The sequence below is a fragment of the Pantherophis guttatus genome, chromosome 6, assembly GCF_059756535.1.
Source record: "Pantherophis guttatus breed Tessera chromosome 6, ASM5975653v1, whole genome shotgun sequence".
In the NCBI taxonomy this organism is placed as follows: domain Eukaryota; kingdom Metazoa; phylum Chordata; class Lepidosauria; order Squamata; family Colubridae; genus Pantherophis; species Pantherophis guttatus.
Genome location: NC_142068.1, coordinates 79,604,685 through 79,622,159, shown reverse-complemented (window position 1 = coordinate 79,622,159; position 17,475 = coordinate 79,604,685). Strand labels below are relative to the sequence as shown.

At 39.8% G+C, this 17,475-nt stretch overlaps 2 protein-coding genes and 1 long non-coding RNA gene across 6 annotated transcripts in view; 1 reads left to right on the top strand and 2 right to left on the bottom strand.

The window, feature by feature from the left end:
• LOC117677985 (uncharacterized) overlaps positions 1 to 857 on the bottom strand; it is a 4,990-nt gene extending 4,133 nt beyond the window's left edge. The window contains exon 1 of the long non-coding RNA XR_004594873.3: positions 770 to 857. This is a non-coding gene — a long non-coding RNA (uncharacterized LOC117677985). The remainder of the gene's footprint in view (positions 1 to 769) is intronic.
• The window catches only part of MACROH2A2 (macroH2A.2 histone), a 19,679-nt gene extending 16,371 nt beyond the window's left edge, over positions 1 to 3,308 (top strand). For both annotated transcript variants that reach the window (XM_034438629.3, XM_034438630.3), the window contains exons 8-9: positions 1,170 to 1,344; positions 2,582 to 3,308. In XM_034438629.3, coding sequence (XP_034294520.1) covers positions 1,170 to 1,344; positions 2,582 to 2,747 — 341 coding nt within the window. In that variant the 3' untranslated portion in view covers positions 2,748 to 3,308. The remainder of the gene's footprint in view (positions 1 to 1,169; positions 1,345 to 2,581) is intronic.
• AIFM2 (AIF family member 2, ferroptosis suppressor) lies at positions 3,049 to 17,475 on the bottom strand. Of its 3 annotated transcripts, none has more exons than XM_034438627.3 (9): positions 17,134 to 17,475; positions 15,753 to 15,947; positions 15,044 to 15,159; positions 14,848 to 14,967; positions 11,111 to 11,203; positions 8,625 to 8,733; positions 6,148 to 6,300; positions 5,129 to 5,329; positions 3,049 to 4,243 (listed from the first exon to the last, which is right to left on the bottom strand). In XM_034438627.3, exons 2-9 carry the CDS (start codon positions 15,925 to 15,927, stop codon positions 4,089 to 4,091), a joined length of 1,122 nt encoding a protein of 373 aa, XP_034294518.2. In that variant the 5' UTR covers positions 15,928 to 15,947; positions 17,134 to 17,475; the 3' UTR covers positions 3,049 to 4,088. The 3 variants fall into 3 exon arrangements, with proteins under 3 accessions (XP_034294518.2, XP_034294516.2, XP_034294519.2); XM_034438625.3 differs by having other exon boundaries at positions 17,130 to 17,399; XM_034438628.3 differs by lacking the exon at positions 17,134 to 17,475 and having other exon boundaries at positions 15,758 to 15,947.

Sequence of the window (17,475 nt, the reverse complement as noted above, 5' to 3'; positions counted from 1 at the left end):
AGCAACCTTTGCCTTGTTGATCTTTCATGCAGCAATGTGCACAACCACCCATACATTTCACTTGCATTACACCACAAGCTGTATTGGCTCTTAAACCACATTACACCCATTGCACAAGCTGCACCGACTCCTGGCTGCAATTCAAGGTGCCGTTTATCATTTTTAAAGTCCTACGTGGCCCAGAACCCATTTATTTGCAGGACTATCTCTCTCCGACTGTCAGCCCATCTCAGCAGGTTGAATAAGACAGGCACACTCAGGTCTCTTCCTCTAAATGTTGCCTTCTTGAGGGACCTAGAATGTGCCTTTTCCATTTCAACTCTTATCCAAAGGAATTCTAGCAGCCTCCTATCCTATTAACCTTCTGGAAAGTACTTAAGAGCCAGCTTTCCTCTCCCCCCCACCCCCCAAAGGATTGGGAAGTGGTAAGGTTGGAGTGAGAGGAAAATGTGGAGTACATTGGGAAAAATGCTTATAATACAGTACCAAGTTTTTCTGGGTTTTGGGGTAGGGGTTATTGCTTTTATGTTTTTATCGCTTATATATATAGTTTTATTCTTTAGTTATGAGCCACTCAGTTTGGTTTTAAGTTGGGCAGCCATCCAAATGTTTTAAATGAATAAATATGTTCCTGATGAAAAAGTCAGTGCAGGATGGGGAATTGAATGGCAAAGGGTCCAGCTCCATATCTTAAGCTTTGCTGGAAAAGTAATAGTGATGCTTTAAAGATGAACCTCGTTGCCTCATCTTTTCAGACATATTCCCTTACCAGATTTCTCAATGCCTTTGACAATGACAGGACTTCTAATGTGCTGCCTTCCCTGGAGAAGTGGAAAAGTACGTTCAGAGGTGGATCTGCTTTGAAAATAGCCCATGTTGAACTGGATAGCACAAACCTCAGCACAGGAAATGTTTTATGACATTTTGTATTATGTCATAAACTGTTTTATGACCATTTTGTCATAAAAGGTTTTATACAATTTGTCAATTTCATGGGAGTGATGGTTCCCAGATTTTGGATACATTCTGTAAATTAGCCTATTTGAGGTACCTTGGTTTGAAAATTTTTGTCCTGTGATGCCCAAATGAAGGTTATGGGAAAGAGAAATATAGTAGTATATAAATTACATAGTTCTGCCAAAAGTAATAGACCCATTTTCCCCCTTCAGCTGCTCTCGGTCAGGCTACTGGTCTAGCAGCAAAATTTGTCATTCACTGTCACATCCCACAGTGGGGTTCAGACAAATGTGAAGAACAACTGGAGGAGACAATAAAGAACTGTTTAACTGCTGCTGAAGATAAGAAGCTGAAGTCTGTGGCTTTTCCACCTTTTCCCAGTGGCAGGTATTTACTATATAAATCTCTTAATAGAATTAGTACATTCCTTTTGGGATACATTTAAGAACATTCCTTTTGGGATACATTTAAGAAAATAGCTGGTAACACCTGGTCTTATAACATCTAATTGAAATATATATGTCAGTCTAGGATGGTTTTGTATGTGATATTTAAAACAGCCGTCAGGTTTCCAGGGAAGAACTATCATCCAAACTGCAGATATCTTCTATTGGCATACGTTTGTTGGCACAAATTAACATTTTATGGCATATTTAAGGAAATAGCTGGTAGGCTTGCCAGCATAAATCTCTCATACACCATGTAAAATCCCTATACTGCATGATATATAGCTATTTAGTAGGTGATTTTTTGGGTACCATATTACCATAACAATTGCTATGTTTGCTTTGTTTCATCTTGTATTTGAAACTTTGGGGCCCAATAGGCTCATGTAGGAGTATTTTATGGAAACTCTTTTTGATCACATTATTTTGATTGCATCTGCCTTTCCGAAGTGGTGGCTCAACAGTTAAAGACACTAAGCCTGTCAGCTGGAAAACTGACAGCCCATGTTCAAGACTCAAGTGCCTCACAACGGGGCAAATTCCTGTTACTTGTCCCAGTTCCTATCCACCTAGCAGTTTGAAAGCATGCAAATGCAAGTAGATAAATAGGTATCACTTAGTGGGAAGGTAACTGTGTTCCATGCACCTCAGCAAATAGTCTTGCTGGCCACATGGCCATGTAGCTCTCTTTGGACAACGCTGCTCCCTCGGCTAAGAAACGGAGATGAGCACCACCCTCTAAAGTCAGACATGACTTTAAAGGGGAAACCTTTATTTTTTATCATGCACCAATAATTACTTTGATCTACTTGTCTTAAACTCAAATTTTCCATTTTCCCACCTTATATTTGACTGGATTGACTGGATTATTTGCCAGCATTTTTTCCCAACATCTCTGCTTTTTACCAGTCAGTCCGCACTAACATCTTTCTTTTGAGTGCTGTTACAATTGGATGGCCTGAAATTTTGCCTTAAATTATCTACCCTAGAGGGATGAATCTGTACATTACTTGGCATTGAGCCCAATAAATTTATGGAAAACTAGAGTGAGTATCCCAAGTAAGATTCAGCTTATTAGTTACTTACTTACAATATATAACAATTATATATTGTTATAACATTTAAGACTTAATGTTTTGCTACTGAACATTAATTACAAACTTTCCTTCTTTGTTTAGAAATTGTTTTCCAAAACAGACTGCAGCCCAGGTGACTCTGAAAGCCATTTCTTCCCATTTTGATGACTCCAGCCCTTCTTCCTTGAAGAACATTTACTTCCTGCTTTTTGACAGTGAGAGCATTGGCATCTATGTGCAAGAGATGGCAAAACTAGACGCAAAGTAGTAACAGAAGCCAAATGAAAATTTATTTTTCAACATGAATATGAGTAGGAATGGGAATTAGAAGTGGGTTTTATTTTTAAAATATTGTGAGGACGGAATATGTGAGTAGCTTTGAAGTTTTGTGATGGGTGGAGGGCTTTTGTTATTGAGGGAGAAAGGGGGGAATTGTTTGAGAGAGTTTGAGCTGCAGATATATCATGCTTTAGGCCCTCTACATTTTGTATCTTCCCCAAGAAATTATTTTCCCAGTTCACTACATTTTAATGTCTCAAGTTATTTTAGTTTAGACCTTTTTTTAAAAAAAAAATAATAATCTCATTATAGAGTAGCAAACAATTCAGTGCATCCATCAATTGAAAAATGTGGATTGTTTGCTTCCCTTTATTTTCCCACTGGTAGTTAGAAATCTTTATGTTGTGTCTATGTTCCATGATGGAGAAGATAATTTTGACTCACTTGGTGCTTTACTGTTTTATCCCAGAATGACCTGTAATTGCTGAAAAATATTTCATCTTATTTGTTTTGATAAAAAAAATAGCATCATGCTTTTTTAAAACTTTAACCTTGAGCATATTATTCTTGTTCGTTTCCATAAAAATTTAAAGTGGCTTCAGAAGTAAGACGTTTCTTGGAAGAAGACGACGGTTCTGTTAATATTCTCAAATTCAACATTGCAATTAGTATTTACCAAAGGAAGGGGGAGCTCTGCAAGACTGGCTTTGATCTCTTCAACTTTACTAGTACAAGCAAATATTAGAGAATCTTGCAAGAATAAATGATGGAGAGGAAAGGACTGGAAGGGAAGGAAGGAAGGACAATTAAATACTATTGTACAGAATACTGGTTTAGCACAGGGAGGCCCCTTAATAGTATATTCAGTGCTAGTTACAGCTCTATTTTTTCCTCAACCTTAAGGGCACAGGTATTTTTCCCCATCATTAACTCTTTTCCCATAAGCATTTGAATTAAAGTGCTAAAGAACATTTAAGAGTGCTTATACAGGCCATAGCACACCAATATGTGTGCACTGTGTAAATATATCTGGGATTGAAAAATTCTGAGCCTAAACTTTGTTTTGAGTTCTACACTTGCATGATAATCAATTCTTCCATTCAAAATTTAATTCATATCAATTTTACCATATCCATGTTAGCTAATTAACAACATACAAACCAACTCCAAAGTCTAATGTGAAATACAGTTTCTGCCAAGGTCTACTGATACAATCTAGGTTTTATGCTTAGTTTCCTAAAGGTAATTATGATTTAATAGAGGCAAAATACACATTACTAATTCATCACAGGTACCATCAGTTCTGTTTTTGTTTATAGCAGTTCCTTTTCTAGCATGGCATGTGCTGATGCATCTTCTTCCAACTTTTTGAAATGAAAAGATCTTTACTTTTGAGAACAGTCACTAAAAGATGTCCTACATAGTATTCATTGATTTGTCCCACTCCATCATTACTTCCCAGGGAGATCAGGAAGGTAAGCGATCCTAAAGAGGAATCACAAGATTATTTACAAAAGAAGAAACAAAATGTTATCTGTCTCGGCATCTGGACTCGCCAGAGTACATTTGGCTATAGTAACTCAGTTTCCACAGTTGGAAAGCTTGTGTAATTTCCTGAAAAGTATTAATCAAGCCTAATTTATATATATATATTGGTTTGATTTATATGCCGCCCTTCTCAGGAGACTCAGGGCGGCTTACAATGCGTTAAGCAATAGCCTTCATACTTTTGTATATTTATACAAAGTCAGCTTATTGCCCCCACAGTCTGGGTCCTCATTTTACCTACCTTAGAAAGGAAGGCTGAGTCAACCTTGAGCCTGGTGAGATTTGAACTTGCAGTAATTGCAGGCAGCTGATGTTAATAACAGTGCTTTAGTCTGCTGCGCCACCGGGGCTCCTAATATTAGACTGAAGCACCAACAGTACTTGTATTACTTTAGTGTTTGTATTAATTATTTTAATTTTCTCTTTAGAAACTTAGAAGGTATTTCCAGGGAGCATGTTGCTTTTTTTTAAAAAAATTGCTACATGCTATTTATAATTGAGTATTTCAGTAAATAGCAGTGCGGTTATATAAATACTGAGTAAAACACTGTAGAGTATACTAATCCATGCCAACAATTGGTTTACGTATTGATTATTCTATTTTCCAATACAACATCCATCCTGATTAGGAAACAGATTGAAAAAAAATATTGTACAAAACAACAACACAAGAGTGTACCAGATCTAATTATCTGTCTGCGATATTAGCTTCAAAATACTATTAGAATTGGATTTAGATTTAGATACGGGGAAATACTTGTTGCATTTTAGTTAAGGATGTACACTTCAGAAAGGCACTAAAGATGTAATTCATAGTCTGACCTGGTTTATAGGTTTTCAGAGGCTTCTGAGTCAGGCTGTTGATAATATTGGTCACCACAACGTTTGCATGGAGCTGAGCATGATACGCCAACTTTGGTTCTTTCACATCTGTGCAGTCACCAATGGCATAGATGTTGTCATATCCCACAACCTGAAGGTAGTCATTCACTTTCAAAGCACCATTATTTGCCAGCTGGTCTCCTAAGCACGGACACAAGGAAATCATCTATAAATGTCAAAGGCTAGCAAAAAGCTACATGTACTGGTATTGCATGGGTCATCGTTCTTTTGATTTTGTAGTATTAAAAAAATACCCTATTTGTATTCCAAACAAAAGGAAGCCTGAGATACACATAAAATGGTTATGGCGGTTATTTTATGTTTTCCTACTTTATTCGGTGGAAGCCTCAATTTTGAAAAATGGGTTGGATCATGAATCACAATTAGCATATCTATTTAAACAAAGATCACCATGCTTGTTTTATACCCTACGACCATGCATCATACATACATACATACATACATACATACATACATACATACATACATCTGCTCAAGTAAATGCTTTTATTTATTTGTATCCCGCTTTTTATTATTTGTACAAATAACTCAAAGCGGCAAACATCCAATACCTTCCTCCTCTTTTATCCTGAGAGAATGTTTAACCAGCTGACTAAAGTGGAACTTGAACTCCTGGTCTCTTGCTTTCCTGCTTGGTGCCTTAACCACAACACCAAACTGGCTCTTAAACCTTATTGCATTTAACACCAAGCTACATGCGTATAATATTGCCATGTCATACATATCTGTGATGAAAAAACTTACTTATTTCATGAAAGAGCCAACCCTATGAATATTCTTCAAACTTTGTTTAAAAAGGTTGCAGTATTAAAATTAAAGATTTTTAAAAATTACTGAAGTATTGATGAATGAGAACTAGGATTTGAAATATAGAATGTGGAAACTGCATAAATTAAGAAATTTGTGGACAGAATAAGGGTAAGGGGAAATTAACTTACTGAATGCGCTGCTATATGCTGAAGAGTTTATTTTTATTCCAGTGCACAGAATCACCAGATCCGCAGTAACCTCTGTACCTTTATCAGTCTCCACCATCATGTTCTCCTTGAATTGGTTAAAATACAGCATATGGAGATTAGAAACTCTCTGATCTATTAGGGGAACCAAAAAGCAGACATTGCATTTCACTGAACTTTGAAGGTATAATACCCACTTCGGCTTTAAGATATTACTTAAGAGCTTGTTGATTAATTTTAATTCTCTATTAATTAAAAACAGTCAGCTTTCCATCCTTTAATGCTGTCTGTCTCTCCTGATTATAAAGCAAAGCAATTTGTTTCTCTTCACTCATGCAAAATATAACAAGCAGCTTTAGCTGATGCACTTCAAATTAAAGCAGTGGATTAGATTATCCTGTTAGGATGGCAAAAGTAGATGGCAAGGCATTGCCAATTATGAGTTCTGTTGGCCTTAGACAAAGCAAGAAAAAAGGTGATCATGAAAAAACTGAGAAAGTTTTGAATCCAGGGCTATCTACTACAGGTAATCCTCGACTTACAGCCACAATTGAATCCCAAACTCTTGCTAAGCAAGGCAGCCATTATGCCCATTTTGGCCCGTTTTATGAACTTCCTGGCCACAGTCGTTAAAGTGAATCCCTGCAATTAAGTGAGTCTGGCTTCCCCACTTTGCTTGCAGAAGATCGCAAAACATGATGCCATTCTGATTGATTGATTGATTGATTGATTGATTGATTGATTCAATGTATATGCCTCCCTTCTCCGGAGACTCGGGGCAGCTTACAATGCGTTAAGCAATAGCCTTCATACTTTTGTATATACCTGCTTTTGGCCCCTCCCTAAGCGGTGTTCTTTTTTATACAAAGTCAGCTTATTGCCCCCACAATCCGGGTCCTCATTTTACCTACCTCAAAAGGATGGAAGGCTGAGTCAACCTTGAGCCTGGTGAGATTTGAACTTGCAGTAATTGCAGGCAGCTGGTGCTACTTAACAGCACTTTAGTCTGCTGCGCCATTCTTAACGCTGAACTGCTCACCAAGGGAACTGTTTTAAATCAAGGACTACCTGTACCCTATTTGATCTTCCTGATGTATCATCAAAGGCAGAAGAGGGCATAAATGTCATGAAATTGGGAAAAAAGGGAAAACGAATCAGTTCTATGGCCCTTCTAATTTACAGTACTTCGCCTGGAAAAAAAAAATCAATGTAAAGGCAGTTTACTAGGACATCTAATGACTGTACAGTTATTGAAATTCAACAGGGAAAAAGTATTCAGAGCATGTGCAAGCATGCACATTATAGCCATTGCCACTCCTTAAAGAACTTTTATCTCTTCCTGGGCTCCCACAATCCATATGAAATGGAACTGCCAACCGGTCTTTAACATCTAACGTGTACAGGCCAGTTTTAAAAAGAGATATTTTTCATCATGCAGAAAACATTACATGCCTAGATTTGAAGATGGACCTACAAGTCTATAAACTTACAAATCTATAAAACGTACAGCAGCAAACGCATTAAACACACTACAGTAGTTACAGTAATTACGTTTGACTAATGTGCCTAGAAATATCTAGATCCTATCTTAGGTAGACAATAACGTGCAAGCTATATTGTTTGTATGCCCCGTGTCTTTTTTTATGCCTTTAGGCTCAAAGCAGTGGTGAAATCCCAATTTTTTTACTACTGGTTCTGTGGGCGTGGCTTGGTGGGTGTGGCAGGGGAAGGATACTGAAAAATCTCCATTCCCACCCCACTCCAGGGGAAGGTTACTGAAAAATCCGCATTCCTCCTCACTCCTGGGGGAAGGATATTGCAAAATCTCCAGCCAGAGGTGGCATTTGCCGGTTCTCCGAACTACTCAAAATTTCCGCTACCAGTTCTCCAAACTGCTCAAAATTTCCACTACCATTTCTCCGAACTGTTCAAAATTTCCGCTACCGGTTCTCCGAACTGCTCAAAATTTCCGCTACCGGTTCTCCGAACTGCTCAAAATTTCCGCTACCGGTTCTCCGAACTGCTCAAAATTTCCGCTACCGGTTCTCCGAACTACTCAAAATTTCCGCTACCGGTTCTCCGAACTGCTCAAAATTTCCGCTACCGGTTCTCCGAACTGCTCAAAATTTCCGCTACCGGTTCTCCAGAACCTGTCAGAACCTGTCAGAACCTGATAGATTTCAACCTTGGCTCAAAACGTTTATTTTCTTTTTAATCTCACCAAGGTATTAAAAGTAGAATTTTTAAAATGTCAAATAAATCTGCCTCTAATCCCTGGTAATCTGTCAGTGATACGTTCTTTTAGGCCAAATACAGTATATATCCCTTTAAATGCACAGCAAAAATCAAAGCCTCCAGCGACAGGCAACCTTGATGTAGGTTCCCTATCCCTGGAAAAGGCCATCTTTAGGGTTTAGTGACGTTGAAAAAAATGTTAGACCAATAACAAAATTCTATACCCAACAAGAGATGCACTCCTTCCTGTGTAAGAGTCTCCTTCACTGCCTCCCTGACTCTGGGAAGAAGTCCGTCATCTGCCAATGCCATTTTTGAATGAATAAGTGTGACCTGAGAACATAAATATTAATATGTTCAAGTTGGTGAAATTTATTTAGCAAACATCCCATTGCCATATTGCAAGATTATTGTAGATCAGGGGTGCCAACCTTGGCAACTTTAAAAACGTTTGGATTTCAACTTCTAGAATTCCGCAGCCAACTATGTAGATCCTTTTTTTGCCATTGAAAGCCATGTACGGTAATTTTCCAGATGCCGTGGTGTAACTTCACTGTGAGGCGGCTAGTGTTTTTCCTGAAGCTAAATTCAGATGTCCATCAAATTCTGCAACATTTTGGTAAAGAGATGAAGCTTAAATGTTATGGGCCAGAAATTCCAATAGTCAAAAAAGACAATGGATTGGATGTTTCTGCCTTAAATGAGAAGCTTTATTCAGGTCCCTTTATAATTCAGTTTACTCACAAGAATTACACTAATAATTAGCAAAGTGGATAGCAGGAAAAATGGACATTAGCATTCACATCTATTAAGTTTTAGCCTCCAGTCCTACAAATTTTTACTTGAAAGTAAGTCTGGTAGAACTCTCCTAAAATATGGGGAGCTATATTTTTTAAGACTTCTCTCTTGGGTGGCATGCTGAGGACCGTAATCAATCCAGAACTAGGAGCAAACCAAAAGTAAAAAAAGTTTTTAAAAAGATGTAGCTAGAACACATGAAATAATTATTGTTATTCTACATTGACCAGATGTTTCCAAAAAGTCTGAAAGTAAGCAAGAAAGTTCTGACAACATTGCAAACTATGTCTTTGCTATTTATTACCAAATATTTTTGGCTAATAATGAAGAGAAATTGTTGCATGCAGACACCTAAAGAATAGCATGTATCTATCAAGCCAGACATTTGAAAGGGAAGAGAGTTCACAGAAAATTTATCCATTCCAAAACAAAGTACAGATAAAAGCATTCACAAGTTTTAAACACAAATCAGCCTCGGTTTTTTGCTTTTGTCAACTACTTTATCCTAGTCTTTACTGATCACTCTTTTCAGGTGGTTGAAAAAATGACAATACAATTGGTTGTCAGTGTTTGGTAAATAAATTGTGAGACGGTGTTGAAGTACAGTAAGGGGGTAGGAAGACAGCCTTCTCGCCTGTCATTCCCACCCTTTGGGAATATACTCCCCACCCCAAAAAAGAAGCAGCATCCCTCCCACTCTCCTGGCCTTTTGGAAGAGTTTGGAGACTTAGCTCTGCTGAATCACATGGGGCTCCACACACAACCTTGGGATTGGCTCCTGCCTTGAAGACCACTCAACCACCTAGAATACTGCATCCAGTTTTGGACACCACACTATAAAAAAAGATGTTGAGACTCTAGAAAGAGTGCAGGGAAGAGCAACCAGGATGATTAGGGGACTGGAGGCTAAAGCATAGAATGAACGGTTGCAGGAACTGGGCCTGACTAGTCTACTGAGGAGAAGAGAAGGACCAGGGGAGACATGATGGCAGTGTTCCAATATCTGAGGGGCTGCCACAGAGAGGAAGGGGTCAAGCTATTTTTCAAGGCACCTGAAGGCCAGACAAGGAACAATGGATGGAAACTGAACAAGGAGAGATTCAACCTGGAAATAAGGAGAAATTTTCTGACCATGAGAACAATCAACCAATGGAACAGAAGTTGCCTTCAGAAGTTGTGGGAGCTTCATCACTGGAGGCTTTCAAGAAGAGACTGAACTGCCATCTATCAGAAATGGTGTAAGGTCTCCTGCTTCGGGGTGTGTGGTTAGGCTAGATGACATACAAGGTCCCTTCCAACTCTGTTAAAATCCTTTTTCAACTCTTGTTATTTTAATAGAATAACAAGTATTCTATTCTTGTCTTAAGGGCCTCCTATTGAAAAATGACTTTTATATGGTTTTTATGATTTGAACTATATACTGCTCAGAGTTGCTCTGTGAATGAAATGGGTGGATTCCAAATTTGAAATATAGATAAATAAAACTACACTCCTCTCACATTCTAAAAAACCCAAATTGGATCAGGCAACATAGCTGCCCCCCTCCCCTCCCAGCTTTCTCCCGTATATTTTCCCAAACCTTTGAAGCTCTGACAAGGCATTTACACCACATGCAGTTCACATGTAAAGACAAATTTAGCCTCCACAGAGATTTCCAGACAAGCACAATTGGATACCAAATTACAGATTCTAAGATTTTATAAAAGTCGAGAAGCTTTAGAAACTGAATTGATATAATTCATACATGTATGATATTTGGCAGTATCTCAAAAATGCATCCAATCTATTCCATTTTTTTGTCAACTCAAGAGTTTGTAGCTGATCATTTAGTCTCTGTTGACTCTGGACAACAAGGAATTTTAACTTTCAAAACAATAACATAGTGACTGAGTGACAGGATGTTACTTCGTACCTCTTTGCTGGGATATGTCGTCTTAACTTCTGCAGCCATTTCAACCCCAGCAGATCCGCCACCTACGATTACCACCCGCTCAGCTTTTTCCAACTTTTAAGACCCAAAGGAAAAAAAAACAAGATGGAGTTATATTGTTCAGGATTCCATTACTTCAGATAATACATACCCGTATTTTTTGGAGTATAAGACGCACTTTCCCCCCCCTAAAAGAGGCTGAAAATTTGGGTGCATCTTATACTCCAAATGTAGCTTTTTCGAAGCTTTTTTTCAGCCCCAACTAGGTTCTAGTGAGTGAAGCAAGTGAAGTTATCTTCCGGGCTTTGCCTGCTCCCTCCGACTTTCAGCTGTGCTTCAGCTTTTTTTCAGCCCTAACGAGGCGCTAATGAGTGAAGCAATCTCTGTGGTTTGCCTGCTTTTCTCATTGCTTCTCTCTCCAAAGATCAGCTGTGCTTTAGAAGCTGTTTTTTTATCCCCAAGCAAGGGAATAAAAACCAGCAAACTAATGTGCTGAAGCTGACCAGACTAAGGACGCTAGCCAGATGAATACCTGGTAGGAAGATTCCCCCCTCCCCATTTTCCTCCCCAAAAACTAAGCTGTGTTTTATACTCCGGTGCATCTTATACTCCGAAAAATACGGTACATGACTTTGGAGAAGTTATTTCAATAGGGATACTTTCTCTAACTAAGAAAGAGAACCGATACTTAGAAATCCTTGGCAGCCCTGATCAAAAAGTCTGTTTCTTCATTCAGGATATATGATCTATTCTATGTTCAACCACATGATCTAAAAATCCCAAGGCAAATGGATATGTCTAACCTGCGCTTTCTCACAAATTCTAACTGCAAGCATTATGCTCTATATAACAAATACAGGGGGTGGGGCGTATTGCATTAGATTACACCTGTCTCTGTGTAGTCACACTTACATCTTGACTATCTTAAAGTGGCTCCAACTGGCAATAGTCACACTGGAGATAATAGTGGAATTGATATGATGGATAATATTTCACCCTGCTTGTCAGTAATAAAATTGGTCTTCCTCACTTCCACACACCAAAGTGGCATCTTCAGCATAAATGAAGTATGCTGATACGATATAAAGCAGGGGTGAAATCTAGCAGGTTCTGACAGGTTCTGGAGAACCGGTAGCGGAAATGTTGAGTAGTTCAGACAACCAGCAAATATCACTTCTGGCTGGCCCCAGAGTGGGGTGGGAATGGAGATTTTGCAATATCCTTGCCCCTGGAGTGGAGAGGGAATGGGGATTTTGCAATATCCTTCCCCCAAGAGTGGGGAGGGAATGGGGATTTTGCAATATTCTTCCCCTGCCACGCCCACCAAGCCACGCCATGCCCACCAAGCCACGCCCACAGAACCAGTAGTAAAAAAATTTGAATTTCACCACTGATATAAACCTAAATGTACTCACACAGAATAAAAACTCAGTGATTTCAGGCACCTTAAATAGATTACTGTCAGCTGCAAACAACCAGAGCCACTCATGAATAACGAAAGTCAGTAACTCTATTAATAATCTACCACTTCTATTACAAGAATCTCCCCTTGCCTTCCCCTGGGAATGGCCAGATAAGGCTTCATGGACCTTGCAGGAGGTCAAGCTTAGGTCACTTGTGACTGCACAAGGAATACCAAGCTAGGCCCTTGCTTGACCCTTCCTTCCTGCCCGGCTGGCAATTTCTCAACCTCAGCCTCACGGAGTTTTCCAGGTTGAGCAAAATTAGATATATTGGCTTTGGATTTTGTTTCTTTTCTTGGATTTTGTATAGTTTACAAGTGGTCCTCGACTTGCAACCACAATTGAGCCCAAAATTTCTATTGTTTGACCCTATTTGTTACGGTTGTTAAGTGCATCACTGCCGTTTTCAAATTAGTAACATGGTTGTTGAGTGAATCCAGCTTCCCCATTGACTTGTCAAAACGTCGCGAAATTGATCACATGACCCCAGGACACTGCAACCGTCATAAATATGAACCAGGCATCTGAATTTTGATCATGTGACCGTGGGGATGCTGCAACAGTCGTAAGTGTGAAAAATGGCCATGTCACTTTTTTCAGTGTTGTAAGTCAGAAGGGTCACTAAAGGAATGGTCGTAAGTTGAGGACGACCTGTATTTTATTTTATTTTTTACGAATGAAGATAAATATACATGTCCCTGGATAATGATGCAAGATTAAATTTAGGTTGGTCACCTTTTTTTTTTTTTTTAGTTTGATGTCCCTAGTTCAGAGTTATGATTACATGAATTGAATGATTATATACATTTTCTAAGCTGAATTTTCATTACCCAGTTTAAATTCCTAGAATATTTCAGGCACTACAGAACTCTTGACTTCTGTTATGAAACAACAGAGAATCTTCTGCTATAGTTCTACCTACATGTCAGGGGTGGGTTCTAAATTTTTTTACTACTGGTTCTGTGGGTGTGGCTTGATGGTCATGTGACATTTATTTAGGATTTAGCAGAGGTACTGGTCTACTAGGCTTTTAACTGCTTGCAGAGCTGTACCGATCTACCCATTTAATTTTTGCAGGCACTGATCTACTCATGTATTTTTGCAGGCACTGGTCTACCCATTTGTTTTCTTTTAACACTGATCAGCTGTAGGGCAGCCTTTTGAAGCCCTACGGCAAAAGTTTAAACAGTTTTTTTCCCTCTAGCCATCAGCTGGGACTCAGGAGGCAGCAATAGATTGGGGGTGGGGCCAAATAAAAGGTAAGAATAACGCAGGGGAGGGCGCAGGGGGGCAGAATCGGTTCGGTGACATCATATTGTCACTGCTATCAGCTCGGGAGAACCAGGCCGAACCGGGAGGAAGCCACCACTGCTACATGTGTTGAGAAATAGCCTGCAATTCATTCAAAATAATTTATCTCCAAGTTAGCAAACATTGTAATTACATTGTAATTAAAAACATTGTAATTAATTTAAGTAACCATTCTCTTTCCCATGCAATTAATATGTTTTATGTGACCTTCAGTCATCATAGTAATGCTCCCACTTAAAAAAAAAAATCCTATTTCTAATCCTTTTTTATGGATGCCACTAAAAAGGCTGTTTTGAGAACAGGAAAGGATATTTTATAAACCGATGGAAAAAAGGGCAGATTTCCAAGTGAGGTGGGCAGAAGACCAGTTAAACTTCTTATAATAGTAGCAGTAATAATATTACTAATATGTTTGTTTGTTTTTTAATTTGATTTATATGCCGCCCTTCTCCGAAGACTCAGGGTGGCTTACAATGCGCTAAGCAATAGCCTTCATCCTTTTGTATATTTATACAAAGTCAGCTTATTGCCCCCACAACTGGGTCCTCAATTTACCTACCTTAGAAAGGATGGAAGGCTGAGTCAACCTTGAGCCTTGGCGAGATTCGAACCCTGCAGTAATTGCAGGCAGCTGGTCTTAATAACCAGCTTAATAACAGGGTGCCTTAAACCCCTGTACTACTAAGGCTCTTTAGCAATCTTAACTACAGACCAAGATTCTTATCTGCCTGGCAAATGTGATGAGTTGGCTAATTTGAAAGCCCAAGTCATAGTTTTAAAAATATATTCCTAAACCAAAAAATTATTGGAATGAATAATAAGCATTATATAAATACCATAAACCAGCCACAGATGGTCCCTACCAAGAAATTTACTAATACACACTTCACAGGAAAACAAAAGTAAGCAAAGGACACTCCTTTCACTTCTACCAATCATACCCACCTCCTTGACCATGTTCTCATAAGCCTGAATAGCCATCTCCATATTAACAAGTTCATTAAACTTCCCAGGAAAAGGCCCTTCACTCCCGGTGGCCAGGATCAGGTGAGAAAATGAAAGCACCTAAGAAAAAATATTAGAATGAAGCTGCAGTTGTGTATTCTTTCACAATTAACGCATTTAATTTAAAGGCACTCACTTTGCCATCGTTCAGTAGCACTTGATGTTTCTCCAAATCAATCCCAACTACTTTTCCCTGCTGGAAACTCTCTCTGAAGGTCTCAGAGAAGGAGATAAAGGTCTTTTTTGCAAATCCTACAAAATTATGCATAGAAAATTGAATCAATTAATTGTACATAAAGACCAAGGAGTCAGGAACCTACAGAAAACTTTTAACACATCTAAAGTTTACAGGTTCTCAAATTTTCATATCTTAAACCTCATCAATTAATGTCTGGTAATAACAGCAAACAATATTAATGAGAAATGTATCTGCAATATTTGCACATTTATGCTAAGCTTTCAAGGCATAAATAAAACCAGAGTAAATGATTAACGTGTCCCACCTAGGTAACTTCTTCTGAGTCCTACTAGTGGTATAAGTATTCCAGTTTGAGAACCGCTGGTCCAATCTACACAAATAAATGGGCCTTTGCTACTTTAATTTGCCCTGATATTTTATTTGTTTTTCCCAACATTTGGAGAACCATCAAATCAATCCCATGAAGCCGGAGATTATCCAACTATTCCTAAAACAAACTTTTCACCAGCTGGTGTCTTCCAGATCTCTGCAGTTACAAACATATTAGAATCAAAGCAGGTTATAATTCAATATATCCAGATAAGTCCCAAGTTGGGGGAAAAGACAGCTCAAGAGAAATGAAGGAAATCCCAACACAAAAAGTTACCATACTGTACAGAAGCCCGCAGAGCAGCCACATTGTGATGGAAGGAATCTCTCATGTCCACCAAGATGAATGGGATCCCCCATTCCTGCAGGAGGCGGGCAGCTTCCATCCCTCCGAAGCCGCCTCCAACTATGACGACACAGACAGAATCATCCACGGAGAGTTTCGATCCCATCCTGAATCACACAGCAGCAACTGAAGGAGAAGGAAAGAGACAGAGATGTGGATCATCGCTTACACACACCTTCTAGCTGATCTAGCCATTGGCCGAGTTTACTCCTGCAAGAACCATAGTATGATCTCCACCATGAGGTTCACCCTCTACCATGAGGTTTGGGGTGTGGGGTTCTGGGTGTGACACCAAACCAACCAACCAACCTACTAACCCGACCCAACCCACCCACCCACCCACCCAACTTACCAACCCAACCCATCCCATCCCATCCCAAACCAACCCAAACCACCCAACCAAACAACCAAACCAAACAACCAAACAACCAACCCAAACCAAACAATCAACCAACCCAACCCAAATAACCCAAACCAAACCACCCACCCACCCACCCTACCAACCCAACCCACCAACCAACCCAAAGCAACCCAACCAACCAAACAAACAAACAACCCAAACCAACCAAACAACCCAACCCAACCAATCAACCAACCAAACCAAACAATCAACCAACCAAACCAAACAACCAACCAACCCAAACAATCAACCAACCCAAACCACCCAAACCACCCACCCACCCAACCCAACCCAACCAACCAAACAACTCAAACCAACCAAACAACCCAAACCAACCAAACCAACCAACCAACCAACCAACCAAACCAAACCAACCAACCAACCCAATCCAACCAACCAATCAACCAAACCAAACAACCAACCAACCCAAACAATCAACCAACCCAAACCAAACAACCCAAACCAAACCAACCACCCACCCATCCTACCAACCCAACCCAACCAACCAAACAACCCAAACCAACCAAACCAAACCAACCAACCAACCCAAACCAACCAAACCAACCAATCAACCAGCCAAACAAACCAACCAACCAAACAAACAAAACATAACCATCCAACCAAACCAACTAATCAACCAACCAACCAACCATGGTTTACTGAAGAAACTAGAGCAGAGGAAACACACAAGACCATGCTGCGGGTTAAGCCAGGATTGTGCACACAACCATGGCATCGCTTAGATTGACCCCTCCACCTTGTGGTTTGTGAGTTGGGTTCTGGGTAGGACACCAAAACAAGCCACGGGGGTTTACTGAAGAAACTGGAGCGGAGAGGCACGCAGTTACTATGCCGTGGATCGGACCACGAGCGTTTCCAAACAGCAAGATGGAGCTCCTAAATCAAACCTACTTCCCAGCTCCGTCGCGTTTTCTCTCCGCCGCTCAGGATGCTCTGCGGGAGGAAAGCGCGCTTCTCTCCCCCGCGATCTTCCGCTGGAGAAACGGCGCCGGTCGGAGAGAAAAGCTGCGTTGCAAAAAAAAAAAAAAAAGGGAAGAAACGCGCAGGGCTCTTGCCTAAACTCCTCGCTTTCCCCCCAGTGCGGAGCAGGAGAGTCCAAACCGCTCCCCGAGAACAGCTTCCGGGAATGACTCGCGGAAAGTTGGAGAGGCTGATCTGACTTCTTTTTTTTTTTTTTTTTTGCCCCACTGAGGAAACCGCCAGGCAACGGGTTTCATTATGTAGTCTCTTGTC